General features: G+C 37.3%; 1 protein-coding gene across 1 annotated transcript in view; it reads right to left on the bottom strand.

Annotated features, from left to right (window-relative positions):
• Positions 1-414: 414 nt before the first annotated feature.
• The window catches only part of RORA (RAR related orphan receptor A), a 56,836-nt gene continuing 35,033 nt past the window's right edge, over positions 415-22,217 (bottom strand). Inside the window, exons 3-10 of the mRNA XM_031555217.1 lie at positions 15,237-15,378; positions 13,510-13,905; positions 10,739-10,860; positions 9,195-9,327; positions 8,309-8,416; positions 6,760-6,870; positions 5,620-5,732; positions 415-4,291 (exon numbers count right to left, since the gene is read on the bottom strand). Of these exons, the coding sequence (XP_031411077.1) occupies positions 4,127-4,291; positions 5,620-5,732; positions 6,760-6,870; positions 8,309-8,416; positions 9,195-9,327; positions 10,739-10,860; positions 13,510-13,905; positions 15,237-15,378 (1,290 nt within the window). The 3' untranslated portion in view covers positions 415-4,126. The remainder of the gene's footprint in view (positions 4,292-5,619; positions 5,733-6,759; positions 6,871-8,308; positions 8,417-9,194; positions 9,328-10,738; positions 10,861-13,509; positions 13,906-15,236; positions 15,379-22,217) is intronic.

Below are 22,217 nucleotides of genomic sequence, written 5' to 3'. Positions count from 1 at the left end.
AAAAAAAAAAAAATCCTGTACAAATATGTATTTTTCCCTGAGGGATCAAGGTTACACCCGCAAGTGCTCTATGTACATATTGCACTGTAGAGGAATGAAGAACATGTGCAAAAAAAGCAACAATGATTGAAGCTTACTAATCAAACCTTTTAATCATGACTGCTATGTCATCTTGCATTTTGGAATGTCGGAACACAGCTATTCCTTAAATCTACAATGTAAAAAATGAAAAAAAAAGAAAAAGAAAAAGAAACACACACCTCTACTATGGCACATTCAATGAAATAAAAAGTTTTCCAAAGACAAATAGACAAATTCCATCAAGAAAATAATACAAAGTTCGTTCATTTGTTTTTTTTTCTGTTTTTTAGAAAAATTACATTACTTTCTTTCATTGTTTCACATTACAAAATCTTTTTTTTTTTTAATGTTTACACTAAATCACATTTTATTGCAGGAATATTTCAAGTGCCATCAAATATTTATAGAAGGGTTAAAAAAATAGAAGTCTCTCTAAAGTGGTCCAGACAAGGCTTTGTATAGAATAAATCTTTTTTCACCTTCTATTTTTGACTTAAGTATTTTGAATACATTTTCTTTTCTCCATTGACACTTACCAGCCTAGAAGCAGCCACTCACACACACCCACACATATATTCATGTGCGCACACAACGGTACTCTCTCTCACACACAGGTAGGTGCACATACACACACAGAGATCTTGGTATCCATACTAAGATAGATAAGCTTTAATAAAGAGCAACCAAACTTAAGAACAGCCTCCCTTTTCTCCTAATCCCATCGTTTTTAAAAGTCAATCAATGTTAGAGATGTTGAAGTATATTAGGGTAGTTCAAATGACAGTATACTGTACTACCTCTTTTCTAGAAAGCCCAGGAACATCTCTGTGGATAGATGAAAACCCAATGAAAATCTCTTCGCAGACTCTAGCGTACAATCATTCAAAAGCAAAGTACTACTTTGTCTTCAGCTGTCCTCACATTTTTGTTTGTTGTCAGCTGGACAGATCATGAAAATACTTGTGTCAATATCCACATATTCCCAATATGCTTTTTTAACTAAATATTGTGTTGATTGTCTGACACCAGGCCATAGTCGCAGAGGTTCTGCAGAGTGCATTTCCACTGCTGCACCAGGTTCTTCCATGGCAGCCATTCTGACCAGCCACTCTGAGGCTATTTGACATCCCCTTTGCCTCATAGGCAACTGCAGTCTTTTCACTATGTCTGCCATGCTGTATCCCCTTTTTCCCCTCTCTATGCCAAGCAAATGAAACGAGTAATAGTCTCTTGCCAAGTGGCTGCTAGCTGTGTTCAGGAAAGCAGACTTACTGGGGTATGTACACACAGCCTGATTTTAAAAGGTGCTAGTAGTCCACAGGAGCTCCCTTTGACAAAAATGACAGCACGTCGGTGCTGCACAGCCTGGAACGGAAGATCATGTCACAAGCCAATCCTGGATACAACAGGCTTTCAACTAAGGCCCCATGTGGAACCTTTCTACAGTTATGTGTTTTATTATTAAATACTCCAAAATTCTGTGTTGTCAATGACTTATGGGTGTAAATACTCTGAATTAGATACCAAACAAAACCACTGGTATCTACAGGCCTGCTAAAGTAGTAATATTAATCAGGAATAGATAAGTAAAGGATGTGACTGAAAATTAATCCCAAAGTATTTTGCCTGGTAGTCTACTTATTGTCAAAAGTAGGAGCTGTACCTTACTCTCTAAAAAAGTATGAATCTTACCTCATTATTCATTAGTTGATACTGAAATTAAGTTTAGTTGATCTTTAAAGGACTAGCACCTAGGGCTGGTCATATTCAGAAAACATCTGTTTGTTAAAAAGATTGTTTTAAAAATTGGAGCACATATTGGAATCAAAGTACCGTATCATGCCAGCTACTCCAATAAAGTAAACAATGATTCTAGGAAAGGTCTATCAGCGAGAATGCAGTCAGTGTGCAGGGCTGTGAGCTGCCTCTTTGGAGCAGCAGGATGGAGCAGCAAGAGGCTGGCTTCCAAAAGCCCACTCGTGCCTCCATCCAGGTACTCACAGAGGTGCAGGTGTTTCTGTGCCATTCTCCAGGGCCACCTGCTTTGAAGGGTAGAGATGCCATGTTCATCTCCTCAATTTTGAACCATATAAATGGATGAGAGCCAAGCACCAGGATGAAACACTTTAAGAGATGTTGTGGTTCTGTGGCTCAATTTGATCCCGAAGGTAAAATTTCCAAATCATAGAGTAAAACTTCCCGTTTTAGACTACTAGCCTAATTCTACCTCTAAAATAGTTACTCTTCAGTGTGCTTCTGTTCTTCAGTTCAGTGTTACTTCTCAGTGACTACATGTAAGAGATCTATTACTTTTGGAAATTAAAGCAGTGGAGCACATTTCTTTTTTTTTTTTTCTTCTTTTTTTTCTTTTCCTTGCAACATATTTCATCAGAATCTTGCAGGCACACAGGCCTACAAGCCTCCTGGTTGTATTTCCTCATCTCATCCAAAGCAATTACAAACCTCGGGCTCAAACAGTCACAGTTTATTTCGCGATATTGTTCACTGTGGATCTGTTCCCTTCAGAACTTGGTTTAATTTCTAATCTTGCTAAGTTTACTCAGAGACAGTTACTTTACAGGGAATCGTACTTTATATTAGTCTTTCCTCATCTGTTAAACTTTAAAGTGCATGTATGTAAATGATGAGAGCAATGGTCAGCACTCCATTCAGCTACTTTAAATAGAACTGCTGGATGTTTGAAGAACATGGGTTCTAATCTCACCTAAAACAAAATTAAACCTATGAATTTTGATAGGATAGAGTTTGGAGTTTTGAATGCATTGTTTACAATATGGAGTACAAAAGTATGTAACATTATGTATAAAAATTGGCTTTCCACATATATGTCACACACATACTTTACTGCAGATACAGACTTGAGTAAATACCTTCAAATCTGGATTTATGGTGGGAAGATGTACACTTTACTAGCCTGATTTTCAAGGATGACACGTTATTCTATCTGTAAGTGATCTGAAATTGCTTAATTTGATCACAGAAACTCAGCACCTTAGAAAATGAGGCTTTTGCTGTGCCTAAATCTGAATCTAGGTGTGCAATTTTAAACATCCAGATTTGAAAGATTTGAAATGAAAAATACTTGCTAAATTAACAGTTGAACATCTAATTTTAATTTAGAAAATTTCCTTTTTTCTTTTTTTTTTTAAAATCTGTGTAACCATTTCAGGATATGACCAGCCTCTCCTTAAAAGTAACATGGAAAACAGCAGCATAAATACCTCCCAATGTACCAGTACCTGCCAAAAACCTTTTTCAGTTAAACTTGAATTTCTGGTGCACATGCAACACAACAATGAACACGCTAGCATTTAATTTAAAGAAAAAGGTGCAAAATGAAAGTGCCTTATCAATTCAACAAGAAAAGCTATACCAGTAACTACATTTTATATTAATTAAAACAATATATAAACAATATCTCTTTTGCTATATATAGTCTTCATGCCCATTTACCCTGTAATATATTATAATGCTATTGTTGCTATTGCTATGGACCCTTTTCATGCCGTTCTGTCTACTGGCAAACAGTGGTAGGTGAAAAAAATCGTCCTTCATGAAACAATGAGCAAGTTGTGCAAACTGATGCTTAAATCTCTGCAATGCACACCAGTCACTGATTACTAGGTGGACTCTCTGGTTCTGATCAACAAATTGATTGTTCTGTCAGAAGTCTGGGCAGTGAACTACGAGAGAAAGCAACCTTCTGATACTAGTACCCTCAGTCTGTGTAAACAGAGGTCAAGGATTGAGAAGTTGAGACAGAAAAAGGGTCCATATTTGTAGGCAAAATGGAAATCATATGCATGAGAAAACAAGTTCAACTTTGTTTCATTGTTTCCCATCCTTCGCCTGACCCGGACCGCCAAGAGATGTGCAGTGTGTTGGCTCCCTAGGTCTGTGCAGGGCCATATAAAGTGTCTTGGTTTTCTTTACTTTTTTTTTTCTTCTTTTTTTTTAATTCTTTTCCTTTCTTTTGTTTTAATGTTTGTACTTCAGACATTCTAGAAGTGCTTAGGTGATACGTTTACCCATCAATTTGCATTGCTGGCTCAAATTCTGAAGTGAACAGCTCCTTGTAAAGTGGAGGAAAATGAAGTCGTACAATGTCTGGGTATATTGCTTTAAATGCGATAAGCTTTTCTGTATGTCGTCCACACAGTGCTCTTAAAGTAGACACTTTGCATATTAACTGTAAAAAAATGAACAGAAGTCACACAGTCACGTATGGAACAAGGCCTCCCAATCTTGAGCTCAGGATTAGAACTCTCTCAAACAATTTGAGCACACTTCAGTTGTTTGCTTTAACAATGACATATCAGATGTGTGATAACGGTTAAGTTTGGTATATTAAAAACAAAAACAAGAAATAAAGAAGCCCTAAAAACCTACTGGGTAATGTATTAATGCTATCTGAGAAATAACTTTTTCTTTAGGTGTCTAAGAAAATATATCACTTGCCTACCTATGCAAGTGATATCACAAGCTCCAGATCGATGTGGAACTATTTCACAGCTGAATCTTTACTCATGCAACTTAGTAATTCTCTTGGAAGAAGTTGTGCTTGATTATCCTTAAATACACTATATTATGGAGGGAATTTGCAATACAATAGATTAAGCTATTTTCACTTATGCCAAAAAAAGGTAAAAGAAGAAATTGCATTAAACAGATCAGAACAATCTGTCCTTGAAAAAATACGACTAGGGTGCTCATTGAACTTAGAGAGTACATATTTGTATCAAAGCACCTGGGAGAAATCTCCTTCTAGCAAAGGAATCCAATGCATATGCTGGAAAATAATTATACAAGCTACAAAATGAGGACAATCTGGAAAGCCCAGATCTTCATACTGGGCTGTACTGTCCTGCTTCTAATTGTAGTTAGTCTAAGAGTAATTAATCCCATGTTGTGAAACTAAGCATGAGCTTCCCTGCTGTGTGGAGTTTTAAAAGGAACTACATCAGTAAGGAAGTGCCTTTACAGTGCCTCTGCATTTTGAACACCTAATTGAAGAGACTTGAGATTACCATAATAATATGTAGTATCTTTTTTCTCTTCCCTAGCCACCAATACTTAGAAGAACTGCTGAGAAAAAGGGTTGTGCAGAACTTCTCATGAAGTACTGAGAAACAAGGCTAGTTTGGGTATTGCATGCCATCACAAGCTAGTTGTCATGTAGACACAGGTTTCATAAGATTTAATCTTACATGTAGTAAACAGTGCTCTGCATGGCAGAGGTGTTATTAAGAGAAACAGGATAAAAACCTTGATGGTTTTTCATTTAGTTCAACATGAAAAATATTTTCAGACCTTTATCAGCCATATTCCTAATACATCATTCTTTCTCCCTTTCCTGTTTTTAGCAAATGATTTCAGCTACGTACCTTGACTGTGAACAAAGAATTCTTTTTGTTCATTTGGTTTATAAATTAAAAAAATACTGCACAGAAACTTTTACACTATTCATAAGAAAGTGTGCTTTCACAGTCACATGACTTGGCACAATATGATTTGTACCTTTGTTAGAATTCCGTCTTCTCGGTGGTTCTTCTGTAGGACATGCTGAAGTGCTAGCTGGATCTTCTGTTGGAGTTTTTCAATTTTTACCTTCTCCTGAAGCCATGAACGATCTAAATACAAATGAAGTTAACACCACTAGTAGTGCATACATCAGTCACGGTGCATCAGGAAATAATCTGTTACCAATTCATTTTTCCTATTTGCAACCTTCCTTCCACTTCAACAGTTTTACATAGGAAATGAGTTTCAAAATTAATAGCTTTTGGAACACATTTACTACTTGCATTTAAAATTACTTTTATGAAGCTCTCAATAAGAAGATTGCAGCATATCTGAATAAGATTCATTAATTATTTGCTAATAAGTTCTTTAAAATGCAGGATATTTACAAAATGAAGCTAGGCCCCTTTTAGTGAGAAATGCATAGATCACATAATGAACAAGTAGTTGGAGTGGATCTTCTTACTAAGATCTACAATGGCATACAGAAAAATCAGAAGCAAACATTCAGCTATTAAAAAAGTGCTCCTAAACTTCTAACAGAAAAGAAGTATTAGGTACTACATCTGTGGCAGAACTAAGGAATTCTGTGGCTTAAATACTAAGAGACAAGGCAAACATATTTCCAGCATGGCAAACAGCATGAGAATGTATTTATGATGCAGTAAAACTCACTGTTGCTAACAGATTCCTCCATCATTTATTCCTATGATGGTTTAAAACAGTATTTTTCCTTGGGTATTATGTCAGACACAAACTGAATTTCTGCACTAATATCTTGTTTCACCCAACCCAATAAGCCTTCCCAGTACCTGGAGCACTGTGTGAATCTGTTTGAGATGAAGTTACTTTATTCATGGCTATAGCAGACCCAGGCTGACTCTTGTATGTCTGGCACCATAATTCCCAGTACCTGGTTTCACAAAGGTGACAGATACCTAAGCTACCATGGTATGCAACCACCTCAGTACATTTGTTCCATGCTAAAACAGCAACCCTACTTAACAGATCTGAGCTGGCACTGGACCAAAAAGATGTGGACATTTCAAGCTGTATGATAACAGTACTATTTAAAAATACATTAAAATTAAAGTGAACTCTGCCACAGAAACCTAGAATAAATACTCTCTCTCTTACCTGCTGACATTAAAACAAATGCAGAAAACAAAGCTATCTCATCTTCTGTCAGGTGCATAGAACATAAACTTTTTCCAAATTCAAACACAAAACTAATGAAGTCTTCACAACCTGCCAAAAAGAAGGTACAGCTCATGCCAAACTGTTTAAAATTACTTCAAAGCTACACAGTTGCTGATTTAGGTGAAAAATGGATGTAAAATACTTAATAGGTAAATGCTTTTCCCCTTGAGGACTGATGAGATCTCAGTTATGCTTGAACTTCATCCCATTCCCACAAGTCCCCAGCTATCACATCCTGGTAACCAGTACTTGAAGGTTTTGTGCACTGCATCTTTTCTGTGCTTTTGGCGTTAATATAGATGAAAACCAAGCCATTTTCAAGCTCAACATTGTTTTGGCTTTGTTGCCTTTCTCCACGAAACTTTCTCATGTTACTGTGGACTGGATGTTTGAAACGTATACTTGAAAAATGCCAATTTCATGAATACTGAGCACACAGAAGAGGGAGGGGGAAGAGGCATACAAGGTACATGCAGGAGCAAAAGGAGAAGCGAAGGTCTGAAAGATTTTCATGCAGAAGAAGAACTGTGCCTCCTTTCATCCATTCTCTTGCTCACACAGGTGTAAGTCAGGTTACTGCTGCTGTTACACATGCTGTTATGCATTACACAAAAGCTGTGCCTTGCTTTGAAAGGGACTGCAACCTCTGTTGGAATAGGGTTCTACTCTGCAGGTCTCAGCCCCCAGCTCAGCTTAAATTTGAGTGTACGCGGTAGCAGCTGGAAGTTAGGTTTCATTGGAACTAATAGCAGATAGAAGCCCATATCTGATACTGCATTCTCTGAATTGTTTCTGAGTAGAAACTCTACTTTAATACTCTTTCTAGTCTAATATCTTGAGGTGTTTTGAAAAGGCAGAGAGTACTTCAGTAATTGTACGGCTTTCTTCACTGCCATATTGCTAGTGTCATTTTTCACTGCCCTCCAAAATGGCTTACGTCCCAAATCTATACCCAATTACATTCTTCCTTTTAAAATTAGCATAAGTATGCAGAAAAGAAGAAATAAAAAGGTAAACAATGGTTTAATTAAAAAAGAAAAAGAATTAGAGTATTTCAGTATTTTACCTGCAAATAACTGGATTTTGCTTATTACTTCAGAGCAGTAATGTCAGTATATCTAAAATTAAATTTAAAGCTTCCTTTTCAACTGGATACATCAAGCTTTACATGAGTTAAGACATCTGGGCTTCTGTGGTTTACAAGTGTCTCCAAGCTGCTTTACCCTGATCTAAGTAAGGAAAGTGCTGGATTTCAATACCAATAGTCCCGCACTGCAAGGAGCTAAGGTGTTCTAACTCCTGAAATCAGCTTGGCCTCAAACAGAGCTGGCACAATTACTTACGAAATAAGCAGTTTGAACTTTTCAACTGTTTTTTTATTTGAATACTATAGTCTCTATTTTTTTTCAAGGCAGCTGTCCTCATGCTTTTCTACCTTATTGTTTCTTTGTGTGGTTTTAAAATACAGTACTTGGTATTTCCTTACCTAAGGACTTGAAAACCTCTGGGCTAGCATACTTGCCATCAAAGTAGACTGTGTTGTTCTGGGAGTCAAAGGCACGGCACATTCTGATGAACACAACCTCTAAAGACCCTAAAACAGAAACAATGTATGTTTGACTATTTAAGTAGAGAGACTTCAGTTGTAACAAGCGAGATAAAAATTCCCTAGTGCTCTGCTTTCAGCACAGACTGACTAGGGCAGTATGTTTCTGTGGAGTAACAAAGAATAATTTGATTTTATAGTGTAATTAAATTATTTCCCATAAACTCCTTTACAAGTTTTTGCTAAAGTAACTTAGTTAATGCTAATAAATATTTTTATTAGAATATGAAGTCTCTGAAGTCAAAGCAGTTCATTTAGATCTTTACTCATGAAGCTCTGACAGCTTCGTTCAATATTTGTAAACTGCATTCCTTCTACAACATCTTGCATAGAACAATCTGGACTTTTAACTTGAAATATATTATTCACTATTCATAGGCCAAATAAAAAATTGAATCCAACTTTTTCATTCTTTCACACTTAATTGCTCCTGTAGTTCACAATGAAAATTTCATACGCAGACTTGAACTCATCAAAGAATCCTAGAATGGTTTGAGGTGGAAGAGATCATAAAGATCATCAAGTTCCAGCCTCCCTGCCACGAGCAAGGACACCTTCCACTAGGTGGAACGTGTTGCATCCAGAGAAACTAAGAAAGCATATTACTTCAAACAAAGACACAGAGGTTTTTTTCTTGTATTATTTTAAATTATCATTGTACAAAATATGTATATATATACTTATATATATACATAATCACTCTATATAGGTAACACTGTCCTCAGTCAAAACTAATAGAAGTAGACCTTAAAATTCACCCACATACCTGCTTTTAAAAGCACAATTTGATCATTTTGACACAGTTCCATAAAGCCATCAATGCGTTTGGCAAATTCCACTACATACTGTATAGCTTCTGTTATTTTGACTGCGCATAATTGCCACATTACCTCCCTTTGCTGTTTGAGAGAGAAGAAAAATTGAAAAGTTACTAATTAAAGTTTGGAAAGCTCATTTTCATAAAATAAGACTTAGCTCAAAAACTAAGCAGAGCAATGCTCTTCAGCAGTCCTGGCTACAGTCTGCTTGTAGGAAAACCTCAAAGACACAGCCTCATGAGGATGAGTGAAAATGCAAGCATGTAAAACTTCTTCAGTGATGGCAGAGAGATCCAGGTTGCAGTATTTTTATTTCGTAAGCCAAAAAAATCTAAGTATAATGATGCTGGTGATTTCAGTGGTAATTCTACTTACTGCATCAGAAGAAAATACCAACTTATGCTAGCAGTGCATAATCATATTTTTCCTATCAACTTCTCTTTTTTGTACTGAATGTAAATTATCTAACAAGCTGGTCTTCATAAGGATACATATAAAGTATACATATATGAAGATCATCTTGTTAATAACAAAGAAGGCATGCAATTAGTGTTCTTCTCAGATGTTAATAATAATTCAGAATGAGAGTACCTAACAAGTGGAAAAAAATATTCTTAAAGGTTAAGTATTTTTTTTGTGTGGAAATGAAAAAAAATATTCAGAAGTGTGCTTTAATAGTGCTTCTCAAGATAGTTTTCCAAAAGCAGCCACTTGGCAGTAGTGCGTGGATGGAAGGCATAATGGAAATACAAGCACTGAGTAAATCTTGTAGTACCTACTGGAGGCATGGCAGCACTCTGCTGCTGTTCTACAGGTGAAACTGAAACACTGTGACAACTGTAGAATGAATCAGGGATACAACCAGGCACCAAAGGCAGGAAATCTGAGTTCTGAGTTGATAATATCAAAACAAAATACACCATGCAAAATTATAAAGTGTCAAACAAGCCAATGGCTTTTTGACTGGCTCCTATTCAGGTTTTCAATTACCAGATAGGAATGGAAACAAAGTAAGACTGATGCATGTCCTGGTATTGATCAGTATTTCACAGGTCAGCTGTAAAGGACTCTACAGTTATAACCTGGTGCTTCAAACTAGTTTGTTGTTGTCATTGTTGCTGGGGGGAGGCGGGGAGTGGGAATGATTAGGGAGATTACAGTGTAACAACAGTAAATAACATGCCATGTTGGAGTGAAAAAAAATTCTCCAGTTTCTTATCCAATTTTATCAATTACAGACAAATATATTTCCAGAGCTTTACATTTCCCCATATTTATGGTTAAAATCATAAATGCAAAATCACAAACCAAATTGCAACCACCTTACTCATTTGGATTCTAGCAGGTTTTTTGTTTAATTTTTGTCTTGAAAACACACAAAAATGTACATTCCTGATAGTGAACAGAAAGCAGTGAAAAAGTGAATTTTGCAGTGTGTTATGGAAATACCATGCTTTAAAAAAGCATGCCACAGTTTGGCATGCTTTTATACCTTGTTCTGATAGTTCTCAATTTCTTCCTGCAGAAAAGTCTGCCATGTTATCTGCTGTAGCTCCTCTCTCAAGTACTGGCAAGTTTCCATGTGAGACTTGGAAATATTCTGTGCAAGATGTTCTAAAAGAAAGACCAGAAAGTTACACACATTAAAAATGCAAAGCTATAGCTTCAGACATGTGAAAATGAACATATTCCAGTTGCAACTGAGAGCTGCAGGAAAGCTTAGGTGTTAGAAGAAACGCTTTAATTTAATATCTCCTTGGATTTTTATTTTTTTCCTTAAAAATAAATCACCGCAAACTGCTAACACTGCAGTAAACAAAACAATTCTGGATCTTAACATACCTTGCCTAGCTCCTAATGGGCCCAGTGCAGCCATTAGAGGGCACTCTGTACACACACACAGCTCACTCACACTCTCACAACGCAGCTCTGAGAATTTAATAGTTACACAAAGCAGAATCCTTTCACTAGTTTGTAAGATATTTTGGTGAACTTTAATTTATTTTTGAATAAAGAATACTGTATTTGGGACAAACTTGCTTCCTAGATAGCGATGGGTGCAAAAGAAAGCTTGCAAGATCAAAAGCTTGAGAGATAAAGGCAAAACTCAGTGAAACCTGGGATCATTCAAACTGCTGTCAATTCAGTAAGTGGTCTTGCTGCTTTTAGTAAAAAAAAGCCAGCTTTGAAACCTGGGCTAAGAATTATGCTATGAATTAGTATTCAGTCTTAAAAGTCTTCCATTTTTCTACCCTGACTGTATGTGTCTTGTCTCATATTTTAGCACACGACAAGTAGACTTGTCTCTGCAGTTGGTACTTCTGCAGATTAGACCACCACTGAAAGGGAGAGCTTAAAGCCACAAGTGCAAGATCCTGCATCTGAGTGGGGGCAATCCCAAAACATCAGTTGAGAGCAGCCCTGCAGAGAAGGATGTGGGGCTAACGGGTAGATAAGGGACTCTTATCTGGGAGTGTAGTGACAGGACAAGGGTAATGGCTGTAAACTAAAAAGGATAGGTTTAAATTAGATATTAGGAAGAAACTGTGGATGACCCATCCCTAAAAGTGCTCAGGGCCAGGCTGGATGGAGTTTTGAGCACCCTGATCTAGTGGGTGGTGTGCCACTACTTGTGGAAGCTGAGTAAGACTGGTGATCATGAACATGGGTATACAGCTTTGGTGTATTTCAGTGCAATATTTGTTTACCAGTGTGTACTTAAACATTTATTTTTTTCACTGTCAGCATCTGACAGCATTATTCCTGTGCCCTTGCAGGATACAGAAAGTGAAATATTACCATGTTATTCACTAACCTCAGCCTCAGTTCTGGACCTTATTTAAGCACACACTTAAATACTTTCATTGAACAGCCCCACCTTCCTAAATTGAAACCTCAGTCTAGAAGACAAACATTCTTGAGAGGTTGTTTGGCAATGTCAATGCTGGGCACCCAAATCACGTTCCATAGGGTTTAAATGCAAGCACTGTGTAAATAAGGGTAAGGAATATGACAAACTTATCTTACACTAGTGCTCCAGACTGAATACCTGGCCTAAGAAGGAGAAGCCTTTTCTTTTTTTCTGTAGTTTTAATGTTCATCTTTTAGTAATTCCCATGAGAACATTAACAATCACTGAGACAAAGCTGTAAGCTTTTTTCTTATTTTCTTTCTTATTTTTTTTCTTTTTGGTTTTACTTCATCTGTTACTGAAGGTATTTGAACTCAAGTGAGATGCAATGTTTTGGCTGTCACAACATATAATATTGCAGAGAAATGCATTCTGCAACATAAGGACATGAAAAATCTTGTCCCTTCCTCTCTGCAAAAATTCTCAAAAAGAACATAAACAAAAACAAGCAGAATTTCTTATCAAATACTTGCCTATAATTAAAACCAACAACAAAAGAGACAAAATTATCTTGAAATAGACAATTCTTTCAATTTTTAGGTTGTTTTCATAATGAAATATGTAGCAAAAAAAGGTCATTTATACAAAATAAATGTTTTAAACTCCTGATTGCTTATATAAATACTAGAATCTTAAAGCCATTTCTCTTACATCTTGTTTCAGTTTGCTTATGACCACTTGACACAGTGCTCCCTAACTTAAGACCCGGATGCTAACAAGTCATAGTAATGGAATTCAGCCTTCCTATAATCACTGAGGGAAAGGTTTAAAGAAAAATGTGCTAATTAATGTGGTCATTATACGGATCTTAGGGAAGCTGTCAAAACATGCTACGTTGAAATTTTTTCTCAAGTCTGGAGCTAGATTCTCTTCAGCCACTGGTGAACTGCCCTCTGATTAGACTGATGGTTTGGTTCCACATTTCCCAGGTACAGATAAAGAGCAGAAAAAAACAGTCCATGTAACTTTTTCTTAGCAAACAGAATTGAGCTAATAAAAAAAGATTAAATGTTAAAAAAAATATCTCCAAATAAAGAAATATTCCATTTCCTCAGCACAACAGATTATCTTGTTAATAAGTATTCAGAACATTCTATTACATGAATTGAAAACAAAAGCAACACTACTAGATCTGCTCAACGACAAGCTTATGTGACTTTTAGTCCACTTCTGTAATGTGTTCAACCACATAGCACAATTGATTAGGGCATTGTGCACTTCACAGAAGAATGCCCATACATGCTCACAGCTGTTTTGAAGCAGCATTCTCGCTATCACCTGGCTAAATGTGTCAGTTTAATCCAATGGGTACTATCAAGACAATTACAATGGAAGTTTTTCTCTCTCATTACCTAATTCTGCCATGGACACAGTTGGAGAGGTCTCCCCATTTGTAAAAGAACAATAAGGGAAGAAGCCCGATGCTGGTGTGTAGTCACATATTGGTTCTGGTTTGATTCCATTAATATCAAGACCCGACTGATCTGGAGAAGGTTGTATGTCTAAGTAGAAGCTGCTAACTGCAGAGTCTGCTTTGCTACCTTCAGGGGTATGCCCATCAATGTAATTACTGAGGTCGTCGTGTAGCTCTGTTAACCCATTGGTGGTGATATTGTACGTTGGTGTTAGTGGTTCTGCCTCTCCTGGCTGCTGCTGATGATCTCGCTGCTGCTGCTGCATTCGATGCTTCTGCACCTCTGCATACAGGCTGTCCCTCTGCTTTTTTGACATTCGACCAAACTTCACAGCTGAAATGCAAAAACAAAAAGTTTCATTTCTGTTACTCCAGTAGTGAATTTTATTTGTCTTGGGTCTTTAATACTACGCTGAAGGGCACAGTATAAAATGTAAATCAGCAAAAATGGGTAGACTTAAGAATCATTCCTGTCAATTACAGGTAACACAGCAGCTTTCCATGTACTTAGCATGCTACAGAAGACAACTGTTGGAAGTTACTGATTTAGCTTAATTCATTAGCTTTCCACTTCTGTGCCTAAAAGATTTTCTTTTATATCCACTGTATTGACTGTGCATCTCTTGAGCATTCAAATCCCACCTAGGAAAGAGGAGAGATGAACTGTTCAATTACTACCAGCTGCATATTCATAATTCCTAAGAGCTCCTAAGAATACATTATACGATTTCTGGGACCCGTGTCAGCTGTAAAAGCCTCATAGTTTAAGAAGATGGCCACCAGCTTATATGCTTTTACAGAAAAGCAAACATATTTGAGGAACTAGTCATTAATAGTACTAGTCAGTACCGTTTCAGGTTTTTAGTTTCAAACCCAATAAAAAAATAAGACAATGTAATTTAAGAAGTAAATGTAACCTGAAAACTTATCTCCTTCTTCGGGCCTCATGTGCGTAGAGTAATGCACATGTATGCATACAACATTCAACGCTGCTGTCAAATACAGGCAAGAACACTTGAATTAAACCTTCAAATTGGGTAAGTGACGGCAACTTCATTACGTCTTTGGAGAAGGTGTACTGATATCAGCTGCAAATCCAGTTCTAATAAGAGTTATATATGCTTCCATTTCACTGATAGGTGGATTTCATCATTACACTAGGCTTAACTTCGAGCTCAATATTAAAGCACTGGAACACACTTTCTTCAGAAATCTATCATTGACAAAAAAGCAAACCACAGCATGGGCTTGAAAAAACACTTATTTTCTCTTTGTATTTTTTCCATTATTCATAACTTCTGTGTATATTGTAAAACAGTTCCGGTCCCTATCAATATAGTGATGTTACTTGCAGCTACAGGATGTCACAAATTGGAAGGAATACAGAGAGGAAGTATTAACATTAGAATAGAAACTGCATCTTCAAGTGACCAAAGACAAAGCACTTAGCTGCGTACTACAACAGAGGAGTAGAAAACCAACCAACAGGAGCTTTATATGTCCCCTAATTTATATATATTTATCTTACTATTCAACATAAAAACCACTCTGATCTCAACAATCAGCTTGATGCACAGTAACTTTTAAATCCTCTGTTATTTCAGGTGAATACACAGTATTGTTTTACTTTTTTTTGCCTTTAAACTGGGATTTAGCAGAGCTTACCATCTCGAGACATCCCCACAGCAAGGCATTTCTGTAATCGACAGTGTTGGCAGCGGTTTCTACTGGTTCGGTCAATCAAACAGTTCTTCTGACGAGGACAGGAGTATGTAGCATTGCTTTGCTGACTCCTTCTGAAAAAGCCCTGTGATTGCATTGCAAAATACAAGTCAAGAAGCTGTTAACTAATGGAGCGAATAAAAACTCTGAGAGGTAGCATACATAACTGAAAATGAAGTTCAAGTGCACTATAGTCACTAAAGGAAGTTAAGAGGTTTTTTTTTCCTGGAAACAAACAAAAACCAGTAAACAGTAGGAAACAATTAATAAAATGGTGTTATGACATGTAAAGGAATTGCACATTTCTTCACTGATTTTTATAGATTCTATGTGATGTATGGCACACTGATTTTTTCCAAACGAGATAATTATAAACCTAGGTTTCCTTATCATTTCTTGATCAGCATGGATATCCAAAACAAGGAGGATTCAACAGCTAGTTAGTTCAGCCTGATACCCTTTTCTGCTGTTGGAGATGACAGTAGCAGGCTCTGATGTTCCGCCTCACCAGTGTATGTATGTGCTGAAAAATACCCGATACTGAACAGTTCCCTCTATAAAGAATAATATACATATATATATTTTTTAAATAGTTCAGTGCTGACAACTGAGTTTTCATTCAACTCAGTGCAGGGTTTAGGTTTCTAAGAGGATTAGGGAGAAGCTGAAACAAGTTCAATGTACTTGTTTTCCTTTTGAGTCAACTAGAATGGAAAACCCTTCCCCAAAGAAAAATTAACCCTGGAAGGCTGAGCAGTAGATACAACTTAGTTCTCTCCACCAGAATGTGCACATTACTAATCACTATGCCAGCTGCTTGTTTTGAAGTTCATTTCATCTTTTTGCCACAGACTGCCCAAACATAAGCTGGTGTGTGTAATACCTACTTCACAAGGATTCTGAGAAGGTGTAGTCATTCTAAAGAGGCATCTGAGATCAGTGAGCACAGTGTTTTAGTTTTATGTTGCCACATAATGGATTAATTAACACTGCTGCAAAGAAAATACCTTCTCAGAAAGGCCAGGCACCCTTTAATTAAAGTTGGACTTTTACCAATCTTCTGTTTATTTAAAGACCATATTCTGGAGTCCCTCAGCACATGCACACTCTGTCCAGACACTTGGTGAAATAAACAAGAAGGACTTCGCATGACAAGTAAGAGGCTACCTAGCAAATTTCCTGCAGACAGGAGAATGACAAAATGCTGACTTAAAGCCATATGCTCCATATTTTGAGGAGGGAAAAAAATCTCCATCGGTTAAGCTTTAATGGTCAAAGGTGAAGTATAAAAAAAAGGTCTTGGTTTCTATCTGATCTTCAGCTAATGTTTGTCAATAGGGAGGTGGTAAGTCACTTCAACTGTGAGCAGTGCACATACTGAGCTCCTAGTGCATTTCACCTTAAAGAAAACCTAAAATACCAAGGAAATTTCTAGGTATCATTCCGACATGACTGATCCCTCTGGAGGAACCAGGTCTTAGATAAGTAGACAGCTTAATTTTCAGTTTTGTTCACATCCTTAGTGGAGCCTGTCACTCCAGTGCATGCAAGGACAATGCGATTCACTGGAAAAACAGGATTAGGTATCAGCATGAGCGATGATTTACTGATCAAGGTTCTGCATCTCTGCATTATCAGTCCCTTAAGATATTCAGTTCTCTCAACACTCCATCAGTTGCCCTGAATGACGTGCTCATTGATGAATGACTGTATTACATTGTCTGCCACCGCTGAGATCCTGTAAGTCAGCTTTATCAATATCTAAGCTGAAACTGGCCCAATAACCTCAACTATCTCTCCATTTTCTTTTTACTGGGACCTGTACTGTGTCTGTATTGCCAATTAGGCCTATTTCTCTCTATTAAGAATATTCCTGTCAAACAGGATTATTTTTAGTATTATAATGGAGAAAATACTGAGCTTTTTGCTTCTTCCAGATTTTCCCTAGAGACATAGCTGCTCAATACATTTTAGTGTACAATATATCAGCTAAGTTACAGCTCGAAGCTGAGTTTTCAGTAGAGCAGAACTGCCTGAAACTGGGGCCTTTAAAAACTCTTCAACTTCACAAATCAGAGATGTAGACAAGTGCTTTTAAAGACAAACCATGCAATATTAGTGGGCACGCTGAAAACATCAGTAGTACCTAAAGCAGAAAAAGCTTGCCTCAAATCCTAGAAGTGAATCTGAACTCTTGTAGAGCTCAGAAATATTGTGAGATTTGGGATGGCAGTAACAGTAAGGTTAAACTTCATTCAAATGAAGACTTTTAATCACAAAAAATTTTCAATGTTGTTGACATTTACCTGTGATTTTTCTAACCTTTTGGTGGTCCTTGGTATTTCTGAAAATATGTGGCGAAGCCCCTTCTTACAGGTGCCTTTAGTGAGTAAATACAATTTCCCTCCTAGTTGCTTTTTTTCTTCTATTAGGAGAAGGAGAGACACTGTACTGTGTTGTTGTGCTATTTTTCCCCTTTGCCAGAGGCACAGAGCTAGCTATAATTTTTCCATCAGGAAGGAGGAGGTGTATGCATGTGTGGTACACGTGTATACATTCAATCATTATGCAAACCAGCCAGAGCCACATACTCTTAATTGCATGCATGTTTATAACAACCATCATTTGACATTCATCCGATTGCATAATGGGCCACAGGCAGATCGGACCCCTCTTGATCAAACAGACCAACAAAACTGTTCCTGCACTAAAAGATGTCACCACGTTACACAGCTCTCTGACTGATGGCACGGGCTGAGCCAAGGTCCCTGGTATCAGTGTGTTTGTGAGTGTGTGGAGCCCTGCCGCCTTCTGATGTCAGGATGAAGAGGCAGCTGATTTTGATGAGGCGTCATTGAGCTTTGCCCATCTCCCTTTTTATGTTGCTGTATTAACAGAGTGCCAGAAGAAGTGAAGAGCAGATTACAAGCCATCTCTACATTTCAGACTCCTATTTATGTACAAAACAATATATGGTTTTTCATACGCTGCCAAAAAATCAAGTTTGGAAAAAAAGGGCACAAGAACTTTTCATCTGCAAGTCAGTTTGAATAACAACTTGTTAAAAAAGAACTTTGAAATGTAAATAGCAGTTTTCACAGTCTATTAATAGTTCCAGTAGCTTTACTGTTCAGTGGCTCTGTGCTACCGACGTCTGTGTCTAAGCTTCCTGCTTCCAAGGGAAAAAATCCTGTTGTGATTCTCTGATGTCACAAATCTCACCACACAGACTCCCTCTCCACTGCAACACGGGTTGAAATGCTGATCTCATGTTTGGTCTTTTGACAAATTTTCATTTAATGAATTGATTCCTACAGTTCATTAAAATACCCACTTCCATTTCTGTGTACACATATGTCTTAATTAGCTGCTCATTGGCTGTTTAATTACAAGAAAACAGCTGACAGCTGCCTTGCTGCATCCTAATGGCAGACGTTTTGGAATGACTGTAAGCAAGCCTGTGACAAAAAAGACTTATTCATAATCCCATGATTTATGGCTAATACTTAAAGTCTTCCACGTATCATTAAGTTTTGCAATATTCTGAGCAATTAACAATTAGTTGGGAGGGTTCGTTTTTCTATGGCAAACTACATTCAATTTTCTTCAAAGAAGCATCAGAAAAATATACTTTCAAATGTAAGAAATGTAAATATTCAGAGTGGATTTTAACCCTTTTATGGCAACAAACATGATTTTAGTTACAGGGGAACAGAATACTGTGAAAACACTTTTAAATGAATTGTTAATAAAGTATTTGCTAACCAAGTTATAGCACCGCTGAAAACAGAAAAACATTCAGTTTTAACTGCATAATACACCCAGGAAATAGATTTTGTCTTTATCAGGTTATAAAAAAGCTTACGAGCCCTTTTTGTAACATAGCTGATGAATTTTCTGAGACGTTTTACTTGAAGTTGGTTAGGCAAAAATTTAAATATTTCGACAGCATGAATTAGAGGTGCATGTTTACAACAGCACTGTGACACTGTGTTCAGTAACGAAAGATCAACTACTACACAAAGTGAATGTCTCAATGGAAAAAAGAAATGCAGATGGGAAATGATACCAAGTATTGTTTTCTGAAGTAACAAATAGGGACGACCCTTGCATTTGTAATGAACACCACCACTTGATGTCTAAAGACATACAGGAGACAGAAGCTAGGAGTTATAAATCTTTGAAAATAAGAGAAATGCTCAGTAGTGCCCTGCATGGATGGTTTTGAGATCAACTGCAGGCACTTCAATAAAGAGAGGTGTCATACTAATACAACTGGGGGTCATTTGAGCATGAACTATCACCGTTGACAGAAAAATCAAGTAAAGTGCATCTGCAACTTTGAAGACAATTCACTGACAAAATATTTGTTTCAAAGTAAATGCTCTGCTATGCCCTTTGAAACATTCAAGTGTTTTCTGACATCAATTTCTCCTTGTAGCGTCAAAGATGCTGTTGATGGCTCTCTTAAAAAAAACTGAACTAATTTTAAAGAAAGATGCATTTACTGATCTGTAGAACTGTTTCAGTTCTGTCTAATTCTTCGCAACGTGTCACACAATATCTACTGCCGGGGGGCGAGGGAGCAGAAGGGAGGGACTATGCACAGTTAATGGCCAGAGGACAGAACTTAAATAAATAAATCAATTAATCCGATAACAAGTCAATAGGCCAACATGAAGCAGAAAACAATGAACAGAACCTTTAAGCGTGATAAATGAGCATGACTCTATACAGACCAGTCTCTTCTCTCACCATAGTGCTTAACACAGAGCAAAAAAACGTTAGTGAGTTCCTACAACAGCTGAACAAGCGCTCCATACAGATTTTAGTTTTTAGTAATGCTACTACAGTACTACTATTTTCAATATTAAATATGGGAATAAACTGTTATTTCTGAGCTATGCAACAGGGAGGCATTCTTCATCTGTGCTTCTAAGTTAGGTCTTAAATGACTTCTCTTCCATCTCCATCGTGCGACACATATTGGATATCAGCAATGGTCAGATAGAAAAAAGTCTTTCAAAATTTTCTTTATTTATAATAAGCCCTCCACAGGAGCCCTCTTAGCTCAAGTATAAAACAGAGCTTGGCTACAAACTTCATTTTTCAGTTAGGGGAGAAAAAGGGATGGGGATGTTATTATTATTATTTTTAATGCAGATTCAAATCAGAGAAATAGATTGATTGGTTAGGAGTACTCAGTGACATCTGTGTAAAACACAGCCAATAACATCATAAAAACAGCCAGTAATCTCATAGCAAGGTAGGAAATTAAAACTTCCCAAAAAACACTAATTGACTTCAATAAAAGTCTTCAACTCTAGTACATAAAATGAAATATAGCAAGAAAAACTGCTTTGAAAACTTTGTTATACGAAATAGAAGGGCTAAAATGTTGCAGGACAATAAACAGGATCAGCAGAAATCACTTTAACCAGAGCTTTTCTGTGATTCCATACATGACACAGATTAAGTTTGCAAAGTAAATCTTTGCAACTAAAGCTTTATATTTTAAATAAATTATGTTGCTGATAGTTATTAGTATTTAAACAGTAGTATATAAGTTAAGTTTGCTATTAACAAACATTAACATTCACACTGAAAGGGAATGAAAAACAGTAAGGGAGCTGAAAAAATTCCACCTTGCTGCTGCTTTGCTGCCTGTAGGTCATCCCTGACAGGCCTGGCTTGAGAGGGCAGCAGCACAGCTGTTCCCTTGTGATGATTAAGGCCCTGATCCTGCAATCTGATGCACACGGATAGGTTTGTACATCTGTGCAGAACCTCACTGACTTCTCTGGATCTATTCACTGAGGAAGGATATCAGTGGATAGACCCAGACTGGCTCCAGGAATCAGTGTAGGGCTGGGAACCAGCTCTTCATAACAAAGCAGTTTTTATGAAAGAAGGTTTAACGTAACATGAAGAGCAATTGTAAGCATGCTCAAACCTGCAGCGATCATAGCCACAGCAAACCTGGGAAATGCACTTCAGGGGGAAAAAAACAACACAAAAAACCAACAACAAAAACAAAACAAAAAACTCCAGACCAATAAACACCTGGCTCATTTGGCAGAAGCCAAGTTATGCCAACTTTTTCACCAGCCAAAATAGTTCTGTTGGGTGAGACTTTGTTGACATTACTGTGGAAGTGCCTAGCACAAACAAAATCCATCTGCTACACTAGGCTATTTTAAATGCTTTTGACCACTATCTTGTAAACTCTTCCTGTCACTTGTCCCCACTAGAGCTCTCTTATCTTTCACTACTTCCAGGATCTGGCAGCATAGAATAGTGAGCTTCAGATTTATTTGCCTTCTAGAAGGGAAATAACTAAGTTCATATCCATTGGCTTTGAAATGCTGCTTGAAATTGTATGGCTATTCTGCTGCTGCAAGAGAAGGCGAAAATGCCTAACTTCATTCTGTCTTGTTTATCCACACATACACTGCTTTCAAAGTTCGAGTAGGTTCCAATGTGCTTCAGTTCAGCTGAGCAGACTTGCTTGTTTGTCCTCCCTTCTGCCCCTTCACACTAGCTGATCATTCAGGAACAAACGGAGGGCTGCACAGACCTCCAGAGAGCTCAATTTATACGGAGTTTGAAGGAATACTGTTTGTTCTAATATGTAAGGAATTGCACGTGCATTTCTCACTACCAGCTAGCATCTCTTGTTCTGGCTGTTGCGAGGCACAAAAAAGACTCTTCTGATAACTCATGTTTGCATTATTCCTGGGAAACCACTCTGATGGAGAAATTCTCACTAGATACTTCTCTCAAAGCTGCAGTGCTAAGCTCTTGCCATTTACACGCTAACCAACATGACTGTGAATATGGTTCGTGCTGCTTGTGGTCATCCTGCTGCTTTTGTTGGGGGCTTTTCTCACACACAGGGCTTAAGAGAAGGCAATGCCAAAGACA

This window comes from Meleagris gallopavo, chromosome 12 (assembly GCF_000146605.3).
Source record: "Meleagris gallopavo isolate NT-WF06-2002-E0010 breed Aviagen turkey brand Nicholas breeding stock chromosome 12, Turkey_5.1, whole genome shotgun sequence".
Taxonomy (NCBI): Eukaryota; Metazoa; Chordata; class Aves; order Galliformes; family Phasianidae; genus Meleagris; species Meleagris gallopavo.
This window is presented reverse-complemented; position numbering and strand designations above follow the sequence as displayed.